Source organism: Castor canadensis, chromosome 6 (assembly GCF_047511655.1).
Source record: "Castor canadensis chromosome 6, mCasCan1.hap1v2, whole genome shotgun sequence".
Taxonomy (NCBI): Eukaryota; Metazoa; Chordata; class Mammalia; order Rodentia; family Castoridae; genus Castor; species Castor canadensis.
Window position 1 is genome coordinate 33,303,023 of NC_133391.1, and position 12,967 is coordinate 33,315,989.

A 12,967-nucleotide genomic window follows, 5' to 3' on the forward strand; every position below is an offset into this window, starting at 1 on the left:
ATGGGGCTATTTATTTATATACATTTTATATTTTCACAATGTCAGATGTATGCATTACATAAATATTTATTGTATGTTTCCATGTGAAAAGCATATCTTCTCTGTAGTTCAAACCTACATAATGCAGCTTACTTGATTTAATTCGAACTTATGTTCATGGTGACTAAGACATTTATTAAACATTCTTCTCTGTTTAATTTCACACAGTTCTTAAAACCACATTTTGTATATTTTTTTCTACTTTTTATTCAGAAAGAGAAAAAAATCACTTGTTTCTCAAATCTATGTGTTCCTTCTTATCACCAAAAAAATATTTTAAATCCTAAAATATTATAAGGATTTCACATTTATCCAGAAAAGGTGGTCATACTTAATTTACCACATTGGCCAAATTTTCTGTCTAGTGATAAGACGGAAGTATTGTGGTTTATATCAGGTTTTCTTCACAGGAAGATGAGATTCAAATAACATATATCACATTTTACTCAGGATTAAAATTGCCGTCTCTACCTTCAACTATAAATTAGGTGCTCAGGACATGTCCAGATTTTTTTGCTTTGTTAGGAGGCTTTTATCCACAAGAACAAGGATCTTCTTTCTCTGAGCAGGTGTGTGTTATGTTTAACAGCTAGTTTTCAAGAAATGAGGAACTATATTTCAAGCTTAAGAAAGTCTTTTAAAACTATTTATAGTATAAATAATTCTAATCGTGTCTTATGTGTTTGAATTGAATTGCTAAGGGCAAGAAATGTTTATAACTTCGGAGGTATAATCCCTATAACTGTATCCAATGGTGTGTAATTAGGATATACTTATGGAAGAATCAGAAGTTATGATGTTGCTAAAATTAGCCTGTCTGCAAGCAAAACTAGAAGGTGAAACTCCATTTTATTTTCTAATTCTATGGAAGGTGCTTAACCTCTGTGATATACAATGTTACATGCAAGATGAAGCAAATTATACCCATTTCTTCCAAACATCATGATCAAATATGAGTAACTTTCATTTTTAAAATATAAGTACTATGTATATTTATTGAATAGCTGCTTTTTTTTAGACACTGAAAAATACTACTATATGAAATTATGTTTGTTAATGATGGTGATAATTTTTGTTATTATTGATGATGATCATGATACAGACAGAAGTTTAAAATATATTAGCCAAAAAATTTTAATGTAAGTGAATTAAAATACCAGTTGTATTCTTATGACATTTTGAAATAATTGGTCATCATTTTATAACCAAGCAAAATTTATAAAATTAATCTTATCTGGCTTTACATGAATGATGCATTTTCCTAAAGGAAATTTTTTCTATATTTAAGTTGTACAATCAAAATCATTCATCTGACCACAAAAAAAAAAAAACAAAAAGAAATCCTAAGTACTCAGTTTTATTCAGTAGTCCTTTGCTAATTGAAGACTTTAGATTCATCTCTGGGAAAGACATGCACTCATCTTTGCACGATGGGGCTGATTCGTGACCGGAAATCTAATCACAGCTCGGGTATGTACTGTCCACATGGATGTGCACTTCTGCTTCTGCATAGTTTTTTAGACTTCCAGAATTTTGTACAAATAATTAAACCATAGGAAAGCAATTTATTCCCATTCACTGTACATTCATTTCATTTATGTTTATATTTTAAATCAACTTTTTGAAGATTTGAAAAGATTTTTCCTTTTCACTCTCTACCTATTGTGAAGTCACTCACAATTTAAAGGAGCTTGAAATACTGAAATAGCATTAAGATTTGGAGTCAGAAGAGCTGAATTTTAATCAAACTCTTAGCACTTTCTATGCTTGAGATAGAGCGATCCATACCTCTATATATTTTCATTTCTTTATGCTGTCAACTAGAGAAATGAAACACATATTTACCTTAGTGGAGTTCTATAATATTCAAATCAAATGACATATAATTTGAAAGGACTTCTTAACCTAAAAGTGTTATGACTAATTCATGATTTGTGACTTTCTGATAAATAAACAACATGATTTATCTATCTATATTATTCAATATTCTTCATCCATAAAAATGATACCCATCCTCTTTTCTTCAGGTTTAATTGTTGAATTACATATGTAGACTTATAGACAATGTATAAGTCTAATATTTAGTTATAAAAGCTAATTAATATTATCATTTCATTTATAAATGGCTTTAGGTATTCAGTGAATTCAAGATGAGAACAAAACATTTTTTACTTGTTTTGTTTAGAGGCAAGATATTTTTATTACATTTATCCTAAAACTTCAGATTCTACTCTTGTAGTCTTTATATGTTTTTCACTATGAAGAAAATTCAATATACTAATATTTACTAAATGTTTGTAATATGTGACTGACATTATAGATACTAAATTCATCATATTGATTTTATTTTTAAAATATCCTTAATGGCTTGTATTGATACCTTTTCATGTTGCTTTCTTTGTTCTTTTTCAAGTTAGAAACATGGCATACAAACTTTAAATGATTTGTGTTTATCAAGTTAGTAAATCTGCATCTGTGATGTAAATCTATGTGAACCTCCTCTGTCCTTGTTTTTGCACTGTGTAAAGTATTTTTTAATCTAACATTGAATTTCATTTTATGTTATATATTAATTCATTTTAAAAGAGTGTAAGATCTTGCTAATGGAATAAATACAATTTTATCTCCATAACAAAGAGTAAACATCATGATAATGAAGTCATGAAAAGCAAAAATAAATCCCTGTTGTATATTTTAAAAGGCTATTCATGGGAAATACATTAATGGAAAAGGCAAGTTAAAATATTAAAATGTATGTACCAAGTGGCAGAAAGTGTATAACTCATTTTGACTTGAATTTTTTTTCTCCAGAGATGAGGGAATGCCATAATTACAAGTTTGAACTGAAAAATTGTGACGCTTGTACACGATGGCAAAAACAAAGACCTGCTCTAATTACAAGCAAATATCGACAAAACTGTAAGTTGTCTATTTCACTTGTCATCTCTCAGTGCACTGAGGTTTCTAAGAGATAACATGTGATTAAATAAATGATAATCATTCAGTTTCATTTACCTTCAAGAGGGAAGCAGAAATGACACTTATCCTAACAGAATATGGAATTTACAATGAGGTTAGGAGAAACTTGTTTTCGGACTTTCTCATACACTAAAAAATGGTGAAATTATTGATCCCGAAATTAAAAATTAACACTAGAGAGTCTGCGGAATCATTTAGTAATGAGCTTTAAGGAAAAATAAATAGAATAGAAATAAAAGAGAAATTTTTAAAATTTCTCCAGAGTTGGCCAGGTGTGGTGGCTAATGTCTGTAATCCTGGCTATATGGGAGGTGGAGATCTGGAAAACAGTGGCTCAAGGCCAATCTGGGCAAAACAAATGTTCAGGAGAACCCATCTCAACCAACGCTTGGACATGGTGTCAGGAGCCTGTCAGCTCAGCTGTCAGGAAGCACAAATAGGAGAATTGTGTCCCAGGCCAGCATGGGTGTAAAGTGAGAGCCTATCTAAAAAATGACCAGAGAGAAATGGACTGGGGACATGGCTTAAGTGGTAGAGCACCTGCCTAGCAAGCATAAGGCCCTGAGTTCAACTCCTGGTACTGCTAAAAAGTAAAAAGAAAATTCCAGAATATGTTCTTAAACATTAAAGAAGCAGTAACTTGACTGCTACTAAGAAAAATGTTTCTGAATGTAGAGAAGCCACATAACTCAAGTATCTTTTTTCAAGGCAGAATGTTATTGATATAAGAACTTAAGATAGCTTATATAAACAAGAAAACCAACACACAACCCTCATCTTTGAGTTTTGATTATAAACTGACAAATAAATTGACAAATAAGTCATTTTAGAAAATTAAATCGTAAGAATGCAAATGAGTTGTATGTAATAACCAAATGATTACAGTATTGTGTGCATAGTATTGAAAAAGCATTGACTAAAACTCAATAGAAATTCTTGACTAAAAAAACCCCTTTATTTTGAAGGTAGGTATATAGCTCAGAGATAGAGTGTGTGCAATGCCCTAGGTTCAATCCCCAGCCTCACAAAAAGTAAAATAATTTGAAACAAAACACCTTAATTTTAAAACCTCTAAAATATACACACTGTACTTGATAATTACATACATACAGAAGTAGAATACATATGCATGGCACATGTATACATATATATATAAAGTATGTAAACTCTAGAAGCATTTTTATTACTGTTACAAAAAGGCAAAAAGGTTTTCTATTACTACTTTTGCTTAATATTGATTGTTTTGTCGATGACGGATGATTAATTACCAAGGAAAGGCAAAAATATAACTGCTAATAACCATAATTTAAAAAACAAAATGTATGATTGAAAATATTTTAAATCTCACAATGTATAGCCCTTAATCAGTACAGAATAAGACAAGTTGACATGAAGACTTGATTGAAAAATTAAGATTTAGATATCAGCTTTTTTTATAAATATGTACATTTTTTATTATTCATTTATTCACATGTGCATACATTGTTTGAGTCCGGTCATTTCTCCCCCTCCATCTCCACTCTCTCCCCTCCCTGCTCACTTCCAGGCAGAACCTGTTCTGCGCTTTTCTCCAGTTCTGTTGAAGAGTAGAAATAAGCAATAAGAAAAAAGACATAGCATTTTTGCTAGTTGAGATAAGGACAACTATACAGAGAGATTCCTAGGATTGCTTTCATGTACAAATGTGTTACAATCCATGTTGATTCATCTCTAACTGATCTTTATACTGGTTCTTGATCCCGTTCTCATATTGACCTCTGTTGCTTTAAGGTTTCTGTTTTAGTTCTTCTGGAGTGGGGACATCAAATGCTTTCATGTTCTGGGTTTTCTACCTATCCACATACCTCCCATATGTGTTCTCCCCTTGTCATGTGACCCAAGTCCAACAACATTGCTGTATTTGCCCTAGATCCAAAGACCGTGTGTGAGAGAAAACATATGATGTTTGGTTTTCTGAACGTGGCTAACCTCACTCAGTCCAAGTGTAAGGAAACTCTGATGAAAGAAAATGTCATGTTTTATAACCACAAATCAGGAAAAGTAGAAATGAAGTTTTGTTTTAAAAATTAGGAATAAATTTCCTTTATAAAAATTTCCAGTATTTATTAGAAAATAATACAAGCTAATTGCTCCTTGAATTCATTTAACAATTCTTTTTAAATGATCAACCCAAAAATCACTTAATGACACAGATAAATTAACTATATTCCAAATTTCTTCATTTAGATTTCTAATGAACAATGTCTAAAATATTCAGAAATAAAATAGGAACCATTAAAGCATAACAGAGACTATCTTTCAGACATAAATTAACTCCATACACGTGTGAATTTAATGTAATTCTTTTCATTGTATTTTAGAAGTGCCATGTTCTTGAAAGACTCATTTTAAAACTTGTAAGGTATAAATAAACTGTAATGTTAACCAAAATAGTCTATAAAACCAATGTACTATAAGATTTTAGGCACAAACATTCAGGTGCTTCATAAAGCTAGGGAAATTTTTTTTTCTTTTATTATTCATATGTGCATACAAGGCTTGGTTTATTTCTCCCCCCTGCCCCCACCCCCTCCCTTACCACCCACTCCACCCCCTCCCGCTCCCCCCCTCAATACCCAGCAGAAACTATTTTGCCCTTATCCCTAATTTTGTTGTAGAGAGAGTATAAGCAATAATAGGAAGGAACAAGGGGTTTTGCTGGTTGAGATAAGGATAGCTATACAGGGCATTGACTCACATTGATTTCCTGTGCGTGGGTGTTACCTTCTAGGTTAATTCTTTTTAATCTAACCTTTTCTCTAGTTCCTGGTCCCCTTTTCCTATTGGCCTCAGTTGCTTTAAGGTATCTGCTTTAGTTTCTCTGCATTAAGGGCAACAAATGCTAGCTAGTTTTTTAGGTGTCTTACCTATCCTCACCCCTCCCTTGTGTGCTCTCGCTTTTATTGAAGGTGTAGTCTATATAGGAATACATGTACTTGTAGAGATTTATTATATACTAGAGGCAACATTTCATATCAGTGAGGAGACATTAGGTGATTCAATAAATAGTGCTAGAAAAGTTTGGCAAAGGAAAGTTCCTATAAATTTGAGTTCCTGTCAAATATATTACACACACACACACACACACACAAATATCAATTGGACCACACAAAAGAAACAATAGAACATTACAATGGATTATTATTCATTTACAAAATACTTGTGTTACCTTTTGTGAGAAAAGCAATTAAAGCAGAAAAACATATTAAATTAAACATTATGATAAACAAAAAGAATCCTTTATGCTTCCCTTTTTGCTGATCTTTCTTTTATCTTTCACAGTATCTCCATTATTTTTTGTCCGTCTCATTGCTGCAGCTATGGCAATCCGTTTCATTGTTATGGTAACGATATGGACCACTGTATTCATAAATTGTAAGTGATAACAAAGGAATACATTGCAACATTTTGATCAAACAGTTGCAATGCATTGTTTTCATTATTATTTGGAAGCAGAGAAATATAAACAAACACTACTGAATAAGTGTTCTTACTATATTTTTGCTATTCATATAGAAATTTACCAATGATGCTTTGCTTGAACTATAAATTACTAACAATACCAATCCTTTTAATATTATGATTATTTTAAATGTTACTAACAATAACAATCATTTTAACAATATTATGATTATTTTAATAGCCTTACTCAACCAAGAATGTTCAGTTCCTTCAAACGGTGAGTTGAGGGAACGTGGTTAAGGGAATGTTTGTTTTTATTGTTGTATCTGCATAGAAAATAAAAATAATAGGTTTTTTAATATTTCAAAGCACAATTTGCATATATTTTTATATACTGGGGCACATTATGTGTCCAATAGCATTAAAAGAAGGATTAGAAATGGTCGATTCTTTTCCATATTCCACTCAAGCTTTATTTTTTTTGGACAATGAAGGCATATTTATCAAGAGTAGAAGATCCTTAAATTTGGGCATCTTCCTTCCTATAAATGTGTAGAGATAAGTCTTTAGATATGACTATAGTACTTTAAATATTTGGAATTTTGGAGTTGAAATGGAAAAGACCTTTAACTTATATAGATAAGTTACGATATCCCAGTTGTGTAGAATTAATAATATATTCTTTCTTTCTAGAGGGTTACTGTGGCCCATGCCCTACAAACTGGGTATGTTATAGAAACAATTGCTACCGATTTTCTGATGAGAGCAAAAACTGGTACCAGAGCCAGGCTTCCTGTATGTCTCAAAATTCCAGCCTTCTGAAGATTTATAGTAAAGTGGACCAGGTTGAGTATTTAATTCCCTGTCCTATATTTAATTCTAACACCCTAGGCAACTCAATGGAACACAGACTTGTAACATAAAGGCAGCACTAGGACTTATGTATCCTAATATCCACCCCAATTCTTTCTTCATTGAAATTAATGAAGCACAGAAGTTTCAGAGAATATGTGTGTACTGGTTAAGTGGGAATTGAGCTAGCTAGGAGACAAACACATTTTTTCCCCAAGTGAGAGAAGTGGTTGATTAAGGCTTCACATTTGCTAAAATTCTGAGCACTGAATTGTACTTTATTGGTGGTTTCACACAGGATTTTTTTAAATTGGTGAAGTCATATCATTGGATGGGACTAGTAAAGATTCCAACAAATGAATCCTGGCAGTGGGAAGATGGTTCCATTCTCTCACCCAACCAGTAAGTCTCTGGCACAATAGGTCTCTAGTTTTGGATTTGTTCCTAATCCATCCCTGTGGTCACTCATCTGTTACATTTTCTTTTGCAAAATCACAGGCATTCCATACTCTAATATATTTTTTAAAAGGTACATAGGCTGTAAATTTAGAAGAGTGGTGCAGAGTAGACAATATGAGTAGACAATATGAATAATAAAAATAACATAAATGATATATTATTGCTAAGTATTCTACAAGGTAGATGTATTATGTCTATTTTATAGAAAGGAGATTGAAGCAGAGAGGTTAAAGAATACCATACTATTTTCATATTTATTTGTAATTTTATTGAGATATAACTGACATACAATAAACTGCACATACATAAAGAGCAAAATTTGTTAAGTTTTGACAAGTAAACACTCATGGTATTAATAATACCAATAATTAACATATTTATCATCAGCAAAATTTTCATTTCAAACCTCTATGATCCCTTATTTGTGCCCCTCTGTACACACCTCTTCCTCTTTCCAGGAAATGAATCTGTTTTCTGTCACTATGTATTAGTTTGCAACTTACATTTAATTTTTATTAAAGTTAAATTTAGTATTCGATATAAATGAAGTCCTACAGTATATGATGATTATGCTGATTTTGTCTGTTTTTTTCCTATTTACCATAACTATTTTGAAATATACCCATCTTAGTATGAAGAGTGTTAGGTTTTTTTAATTCCTGAGAGAGAAGCTTATTGTGAATGTAGCACAATTTGTTGTTCCTTTTGCTTGTGTCTGCATATCTTAAGTAGTTCTTAGTTGCTATTACAAACGAAGCTGGCAAATAGGAGAAGGGGAACAGGAACTAGAGAAAAAGTTAGATCAAAAAGAATTAACCTAGAAGGTAACACACATGCACAGGAAATCAATGTGAGTCAACTCCCTGTATAGCTATCCTTATCTCAACCAGCAAAAACCCTTGTTCCTTCCTATTATTGCTTATACTCTCTCTTCAACAAAATTAGAGATAAGGGCAAAATAGTTTCTACCAGGTATGGAGGGGGTGGAGGGGAGACGGAGGGGGCAGAGTGGGTGGTAAGGGAGGGGGTGGGGGTAAGGGGGAGAAATGACCCAAGAATTGTATGCACATATGAATAATAAAACAATAAAAATTTAAATAAATAAATAATACATAAAATAAAACATTAACTATAAAGTTGTAAATACCCATTTCAAAAAAGTTTAACAGTAAGAAGAGAATAAAATGGTAAACTGAAAAAAAAATGAAGCTGGCTGCTGTAAATATTTCTGGGTGATTGCGTGAACAGAAGCTTTTCTTTCTCTTGTACAAATGCTTAATAAAACGGTTGGGTCATATAATAGGTATGTGCTTAACTTTTTAAGAAACTTTCCAACTGCTATCAAAGTTATCAAGAAGTTTTACATGTTTTACATTCCCTCTAGCAGGACATGAGAGTCCTAGGTGCTACACATCTTGGCCAACACTCACCATTGGTCATTTAAATTTCAGACATTTAATGGGTATGCTACCTCAATTGTGTTTTTGACTTGCATTTCCTTAATGACTAATGAGGACCATTTCTACTGCTTGTTATTTTTAAGTTTTCTATTTCATTGCTTTTCTGGTATGATCGTGTTATGTACTATCTTCTCATCGTAGGTTAAATTTGCTTTCTTTTTTCTAGTTTTTTATGGTGAAATTTGAGACATTGATTTGTAACCACCTTTTCTAATAGATGTTTTCGTGCTGTTAATATTTGAGATTATTGGCAATCTCCTTGTGTTACTGTGTTTTCATTTCCATTCAATTCTAAAAAGTTTCTAAATTCCATTCTGCATTTGTCTTTGATTCATGGATTATTCAGAAGAGTGTTGTTTATTTTCTAACATTTTGAAAATGTCCAGAGACCTTTCTGTAACTGATTTCTAATTTAATTCCATTTTAATAAATTTACTATGACTTGAAATCTTTTAAATTTGAGATTAGTTTTATGAACTTAACTGTACTTTACATTTTGGAAATGTTCCATGTACATTTGAACAGAACCATATTTGAGTACAATGTTCTAGAAGTGTTAATTAAGTCAAGTCAATTGACAGTATGGCTCAAGTCTTCAGTATTCTTTCTGATAACAGTCTGTTTACATGGTTTTGTTTGTTTTTGAAAAAGTATCAATTATAGAAGAACTGTATTGAAATCTTGTATCTTGATTATAAATATGAAGAATAAGTGCATCTTTGCAGTTCAAATGTCTTCTGCCTGACATATTTTGAAGCTCTGTTACTAGGTACATAAAGGTTTAGTATTTGGACACTTTCCATTAGCATGACTTTATCATTATATAATGAACTCTTTGGTTTTTACACAATAACATTTATTTTCACTTGTCAACATTTTAATTATATACATTTATGGAGTATAGTATGATAATTTAGGACATATACATGCATACTGATAGAATCAAGATAGTGAACATTTCCATCTCCTGTAATATATAATTAACTCTTAAGCTAATGTGCTTTGAAATTCTTTGTCCATTAGAAGTATAGTCACTCCAACTTCTTTTCAGTTAGAGTTAATATGGCATATATTTTAATCTATATGGATCTTAATATTAAAAGTGAGTCCCTAGTGAACAGACCAGAATTTTACTTTTTCATCCAGTTGGATGAAAAGTTTTAAGTTTAAACCATTGGTTCTATTCATTTTCTTTTTGTTCCATTTTTAATTATTATTATTTTTCTCCTTTTGAGTTCTTAAAAAATATTGTATTTATTTTGTCTCTTGTTTTGGCTTATTAGATATTTTGATGTTGGTGTTGTCTCCTCTAGTTTATTTTGTGTATTTTTATACATCAGTGATACTATATCACTTCATGTATAGTTTAAGATTTTCACAATATTATCTTTCTGTTTACCCCTTTTCTAACTTTGTGCTATTTTAGTCATAAGTTTACCTTTATAAATATCATAAATCTCATGCTGTTACTATGAATTTTATTCAAACCATCACTTATATTTAAACAGTAAGAAAAAAATTATGAAACTTATTTCATTTGTGCCACCATTTTTGGTAGAAACTTATTTCCATGTGGTGTGATAATTACTCTACATTAGGGGCTTCTTTTAGCATTAATTTGTACTTTGGATTGTCTGTTGATAAATATTTCCTCTTTGAGTCTGAAAATTTCTTTCTTTTACCTTAATTTTTGAGAGATATTTTCATTCATAAATTTTTAAGTTGTGTTTTTTTCCTCAGTACTTTCCAAAAAATTCTCCTCACTTCTGTTATTTGCCTAAGAAATCTGTTCTCACCCTCATCTTGTTCTGCTGTATGTAACATGTCTTTTTCCATATAATTGTTTTTCTTTAATAATTTGAGAAAATTGTTTGGAATATGCATTTTTTAGTTTTCTTTATATTTCTTCTGTTGCATTTTTGAAACTATTGAATAGATGTGTTTATAATTTTTACTAAAATTAGATTACTTAATATTATTGTTTCTTCAAATCTTTTCCCTCCCCATTTCTGTGTCTTCCTCTTCAGGCTCTCAAATTACAGCTACATTCAGCTCATTGAAACTGAAAATTTTCACTGATGCTCCATTCACATTTTCCATTTCTCTTTGATTTTCATTTTGGATAATACCTATCATCAAGAAAAATAATTAATCTTTTCTTCTTTAAGGTACACTGTTTCCTTAATCATATCAATGTATATTTGATCTCAGGCATTGAAGTGTTAATTTTGAGATGTGTGGTATTTGTATACTTTCTATGCATTTACTTAAATTTTGGAAACATGGAATGTGGTCATAAAAACTTTTCTAAGCTGTTTACTCTGCCATCTGGTTTAGTTCTGGATGCATTTTTATTGATTAATTTATCTTCTTATTATGATCATACTATTCCATTTATTTACTTATCAGCTACTTTTTAAAATTAAATTCCACACACTTTGAACTTTACCTTCTTTGATGTTGTATATTTTTGTTTCTTAATGAATCTGTGAGAATTGTTTTTGTAAGACAATGGAATTTATCTCTGTTGTTATCATGTAATTTTATTTAGAAACTAATTAATCTGTTAGGGTCTTGCTTTTAAGTAATATTAGTCAGGCCATTCAGTCTGAAGTTAATTATCCCCACTATTGGGATAAGTCCTTTCTATGTAATCTGCTCAACTGTGCATTAAATATGAGGTTTTACATCATGGCTGGTGAAAACAGGCATGGTTTTAGAGCCTATGTAAGCACTAGGTACTACTCACACTAAGTCTTTCCTTACAATTTCTCTCCATCTTTGAGTATTTCTTTCGCACACATGCACTAATTAGAAGTCCGCTAAGTACTCAAAGGGAACCATCTGAATATGTATCTTTGGGTTTCATATTTATTGAGATCTGTCTTCTTAGGTTCTGTATGCTGGTCTTTATGTACTCTCAGCCCACTATTTTATCCACTTGATAGCACTGACCAACTCTGCATACCAGGGCTAAGTGACAAGACTTTGTTATTCATTGAGTTTAAGAATATAGCCTTAATCCTGTAGAAGAATGCCAGGATAGCATTCAAGAAAAGTCATTCTTATCATTTAGAAGTGCTGGCCTATGATAAATTACTGTTTAGTAATTTGTCCATTCTGACACAAAAGATTGGGGGGGTGGGGGAAACTAAATATTTTGTTACTATATCTTTCCTTTCTTTTGGTTCCATAATATTCAAATGAAACAGAAGTTTTTAAGCCTGCAAATATTTTAAATTTCTTTATTTCAGAGACATTTTAGTTACTTGAATATCTGATCTCTCCATAAAAAATAAAAATAATCCTAACACAACTAATGTTAATGTCAGATTAATGACGTACTTCTTATCTGTCAGAGATAATTTCAAGACCTATGTATCCACTCATTAAGGACTCTTAAATATCTCACATAACAGGTATTAATGTGGCTTAATCTTATTAATAAGGAACGGAATCATAAGAGCATATAAATGGTTCACTAAAGTCATGAAATTAACCATTGTTGTAGCAGGGATTCTGATATATGCATACTTGACACTAGTCCCAGAGTTACCATCAAATGACAAATCATTTTTTCACTGATTTTTAAAATTTGTTTCATCACTCTAATGTTTAATGGCTACAGTCAGTGATCAACCTTTTAATCGTCATGTGCTATTTCCAAAGACTATGACAAGTACTACCTATCTTCCTCCCTCATTTAATATTTGTGATGTAGAGGCTCCAGGACACTT

General features: G+C 31.3%; 1 protein-coding gene across 6 annotated transcripts in view; it reads left to right on the plus strand.

Annotated features, from left to right (window-relative positions):
- Nucleotides 1-460: 460 nt before the first annotated feature.
- Nucleotides 461-12,967, plus strand: part of Klrk1 (killer cell lectin like receptor K1) — a 33,683-nt gene continuing 21,176 nt past the window's right edge. For 3 of the 6 annotated variants that reach the window (XM_074076057.1, XM_074076059.1, XM_074076062.1), the window contains exons 1-6: nucleotides 461-1,509; nucleotides 2,851-2,958; nucleotides 6,340-6,432; nucleotides 6,701-6,736; nucleotides 7,153-7,304; nucleotides 7,610-7,713. In XM_074076057.1, the coding sequence (XP_073932158.1) occupies nucleotides 1,470-1,509; nucleotides 2,851-2,958; nucleotides 6,340-6,432; nucleotides 6,701-6,736; nucleotides 7,153-7,304; nucleotides 7,610-7,713 (533 nt within the window). In that variant the 5' untranslated portion in view covers nucleotides 461-1,469. Of the gene's footprint in view, nucleotides 1,510-2,850; nucleotides 2,959-6,339; nucleotides 6,433-6,700; nucleotides 6,737-7,152; nucleotides 7,305-7,609; nucleotides 7,714-11,257; nucleotides 11,399-12,967 lie in introns of all 6 variants that reach the window. The other 3 variants (XR_012448845.1, XM_074076058.1, XM_074076060.1) reach the window with 3 other exon arrangements.